This window comes from Trachemys scripta, chromosome 1, assembly GCF_013100865.1.
Source record: "Trachemys scripta elegans isolate TJP31775 chromosome 1, CAS_Tse_1.0, whole genome shotgun sequence".
Classification (NCBI taxonomy): Eukaryota; Metazoa; Chordata; order Testudines; family Emydidae; genus Trachemys; species Trachemys scripta.
The window spans coordinates 343,120,011-343,124,275 of NC_048298.1; the positions used below are offsets into that span (position 1 = coordinate 343,120,011).

The 4,265-nt window shown below is 48.2% G+C and overlaps 1 protein-coding gene across 1 annotated transcript; it reads left to right on the plus strand.

The window, feature by feature from the left end:
* Window positions 1-608: 608 nt before the first annotated feature.
* On the plus strand, window positions 609-1,556 carry LOC117872983 (olfactory receptor 52E4-like). Its single transcript, XM_034761929.1, has one exon. The coding sequence runs from the start codon at window positions 609-611 to the stop codon at window positions 1,554-1,556; it is 948 nt and encodes a 315-aa protein (XP_034617820.1).
* The last annotated feature ends 2,709 nt before the right edge of the window (window positions 1,557-4,265 follow it).

The window sequence follows — 4,265 nt, forward strand, 5'->3', positions numbered from 1 at the left end:
ATTGCTTTTGTTTTGTCCACTGCTGCGAATGAGCAGGTGTTTGTCTTCAGTTGCTATTAATCGTGCACAGATAATTTCCATGAGGTATGCTCTGGTTCGGATGTTTCTCCCAGCACATGTCTTCCCAAAAGTTTGTTTTTTTCCACTCTCAGATTTCAAGCAACTGGATGAATGGGAAAACTTCCTACAGAATTGATTCCCTATCCTGGCTTTCATTGAATTAAGGAATAATGATGAATAACCAGTATCCACATTTCTGTCTCCTGCTGGGGCCTCTGAAGGTTCCCCCACAACAATATGTAGGAATTATTAACACGGGGAGCACCACAAAATATGGAATTGGATTTAGTGGGGTCGTTGTCCACAGTTATTGTCTCTGAATTATCAAAATGTAATTTTGTAGTGTGTAAAGAGTGATCAGAATCCTTCTCCCATGAGAACAGTCTCCACTAATGCATATAGTATCTCATATTATTCTTGTCTCTCCATTCAGGCATTTCTACTGCGACCATCACCCGAGACCCTGGGAACACAGAAAGTCAGGGAACATACTGTACATGCAGGAGAAACCCTTGTGCCTCAGAGTTGTACACCTTCTCCCCTACTCGATGTCAGATTCCAACAGAACCGACTTCACCAACCCCTCCACTTTCATCCTACTTGGCATTCCTGGCCTAGAGGCAGCCCATATCTGGATCTCCATTCCCTTCTGTGCTATGTACACCATAGCCGTGTTGGGGAACTTCACTATCCTGTTCATCGTGAAGACGGAGCCGAGCCTCCATGGGCCAATGTTCTATTTCCTCTGCATGCTGGCCGTCACTGACCTGGTCATGTCCACATCCACTGTACCCAAAATGCTGAGCATCTTCTGGTTCAATTCCAGGGAGATCAGTTTCAGTGCCTGCCTCACCCAGATGTACTTCATTTACTCCTTCTCAGAGATGGAGTCTGGAATCCTTGTGGCCATGGCTTTTGATCGCTACGTAGCCATCTGCAATCCTCTGAGATATTCCACAATCCTGAGAAACTCTGTTGTGGCCAAGATAGGCCTGGCTGTGGTGCTGCGCAATGGCATACTCGCATTACCCTATCCCTTCCTGGCGAGCCGGTGGCCATATTGCAGAACCAACATCATCCCCCACTGCTATTGTCGACATATAGCTGTGGTGAACCTGGCCTGTGCTGACATCCGCATCAGTAGTTACTATGGTCTTTTTGATCTTTTCTCCGTGATCGGAATGGATGGGTTTTTTATTGCCGTGTCCTATACTCTGATCCTCAGGGCCATCTTCCGCCTCCCCACAAAGGATGCCCGGCTCAAGACTTTTGGGACCTGCATCTCTCATCTTTGTGCCATCTCAGCTTTGTACATCCCAGATTTCTTCTCATCTCTCACGCAGCGGTTTGGCCTCAATGTGCCACTTCATTTACGCGTTCTCATTGCCACTGTGTACCTGCTGGTGCCCCCTGTGCTACATCCCATCATTTATGGGGTGAGGACCAAGCAAATCCAGGACAGGCTGCTCCAGCTCTTTACTCATAAAGAGACGTAAATGTTTTTCTCCTTGTGCTCTGGCTCTCAGATTGAGCTCTGTGCAGAGCTGGCTGGTGCATTGTACTGGGGCCTCTTCCCTCAATCACTTCCTGGACAGACAGAGAGACATTAAACCCTTCCCTGTCCTTACTGTGCTGTGTTAATGTGATGATCTGGGGAATCAGTCTATGTACACTACACTGGGTTGCCACCTTTCTAATTGCTGATAGCTGGATCCCTGAAATTGCAATCTTGCCCCATCTCTTCTGTCAACTCTCGATCCTGCTGTGTGTCTTCTCCCCAATGCCCAGCCCCTGTCACTTGCTCCTGTCTTCCCCTCCCCTTGTCAGCCATGACCCAGTCATCTCTAAAACCAATATGTCCTCACATCTTATGACAGGTCACTTAAGGGGCATTGGTTTGTGTTAACATTTTAATATATATTTTTACTTTGTTACTAACTCTGTGGAGATAGAGACCCTATCAGGACTCCTGGGATTTATCTCAGCTCTCGGAGAGGAATGGGGTATAGTGTGTTACAACAGGTGGCAGATACATCTGGGTTCTAAATAAGAAGATGAAATAGCCATACTGGCTAAAACCAATGGCCCGTGTAGCCCAGTAGCCTGTCTTCTCACAGTGCCCAGTGCCAGGTGTTTCAGAGGGAATGAACAGAACATAGCAATCCTCACATGATTCATAGATTCTAGGACTGGAAGGGACCTCGAGAGGTCATCGACTCCAGTCCCCTGCCCTCATGGCAGGACCAAATACTGTCTCAACCATCCCTGATAGACATTTATAATCCTACTCTTAAATATCTCCAGAGATGGAGATTCCACAACCTCCCTAGGCAACTTATTCCAGTGTTTAACCACCCTGACAGTTAGGAACTTTTTCCTAATGTCCAACCTAAACCTCCTTGCTGCAGTTTAAGCCCATTGCTTCTTGTTCTATCCTTAGAGGCTAAGGTGAACAAGTTTTCTCCCTCCTCCTTATGACACCCTTTTAGATACCTGAAAATTATCATCATGTCCCCTCTCAGTCTTCTCTTTTCCAAACTAAACAAACCCAATTCTTTCAGCCTTCCTTCATAGGTCATGTTCTCAAGTCCTTTAATCATTCTTGTTGCTCTTCTCTGGACACTCTCAAGTTTCACCACATCTTTCTTGAAATGTGGTGCCCAGAATTGGACAAAATACTCCAGTTGAGGCCTAACCAGCGCAGAATAGAGCGGAAGAATGACTTCCCGTGTCTTGCTCACAACACACCTGTTAATACATCCCAGAATCATGTTTGCTTTTTTTGCAACAGCATCACACTGTTGACTCATATTTATCTTGTGGTCAACTATAACCCCTAAATCCCTTTCTGCCATACTCCTTCCTAGACAGTCTTTTCCCATTCTCTGTGTGTGAAACTGATTGTCCCTTCCTAAGTGGAGCACTTTGCATTTGTCTTTGTTAAACTTCATCCTGTTTACATCAGACCATTTCTCCAATTTGTCCAGATCATTTTGAATTATGACCCTGTCCTCCAAAGCAGTTGCAATCCCTCCCAGTTTGGTATCATCCGCAAACTTAATAAGTGTACTTTCTATGCCAATATCTAAAACATTAATGAAGATTCATGTGGAGCAGCTTGGCAGAAGTGAGCAGAAGCCCCGAGCCCAGGCTGCCTCTGCTTCAGCTGATAGGACTTCAATCCTTCAGCCCCAGAAAGAGTCGCTGGGGTGGGGAAGAGTCCATATCACCCCGGATGGAGTAGCAGAAAAAGCCCTCAGCTCAGGCTGCCCTAAGCCTTAGCCGAGGGCACAGAGTGGAGGCAGGATCTGTTTGGGGGGCGGGAGTGAAGCCCTACTCATTTTTCTCCTCTCTATATTTTATACCACTGATTCCCAGGGGTTGTCTCATTTCCCCTCTCCTTGAGCGAACCTCAGTGAACCCCTTCCTGACGTTTTAGAATGGCCATACTGGGTAAAACCAATGGTCCATGTAGCCCAGTAGCCTGTCTTCTGACAGTGCCCAGTGCCAGGTGCTTCAGAGGGGATGAACAGAACATGACAATCCTCATCTGATTCATGTGAATCGGCTTGGCAGAAGGGGGCAGAAGCCCCGAGCCCAGGCTGCCTCCGCTTCAGCTGGCAGGAGTTCAATCCTCCAGCCCCAGAAAGAGTCGCCGGGGGAGGGGAATAGCCCAGATCCCCCTGGCTGGAGCAGCAGAAAAAGCCCTCGGATCAGGTTGCCCTAAGCCTTCGCCGGGGAGGCAGGATCTGTGAGGGGAGGGGGGAGTGAAGCCCTACTAATTTTTGTCCTCTCCATATTCCATACCGCTGCTGCCCAGGGGTTTTCTCATTTTCCCTGTCCTTGGGCGAACCTCAGGGGGCGGTTATTTTGTCTCCCTTTCCTGAAGCTTTAGGGGCTGCTCTCTTCCCTACACCTTCCTTAACCTTTCTGGAGGTAGAGACGGGTTGCGCAGCACCATCGGTACAGATGCAGCACCAGTGGTCCTTTCCCTCTTTGCCCATCTCGTTGGCCACAGGGTCATAGCAGCGGCCCAGCCAGAGGATCATCATGGGTTCACTACCCAATCCCCCACCCCAGCGCTCATTCTGCTGAGGTGGCCACACTTTTCTCCCACAACCTATAGCCTGAGATGCTGGGAGTTGAAGAGGTCATACCAAGTCGCCTGTTGCACCTCCAGGCCTGTTTGGAGGGGCTGACATTTA

What these genes read in the sequence shown, in the direction of transcription:
- LOC117872983 (XM_034761929.1), top strand. Translation starts at nt 609, where the DNA reads ATGTCAGATTCCAACAGAACCGACTTCACCAACCCCTCCACTTTCATC.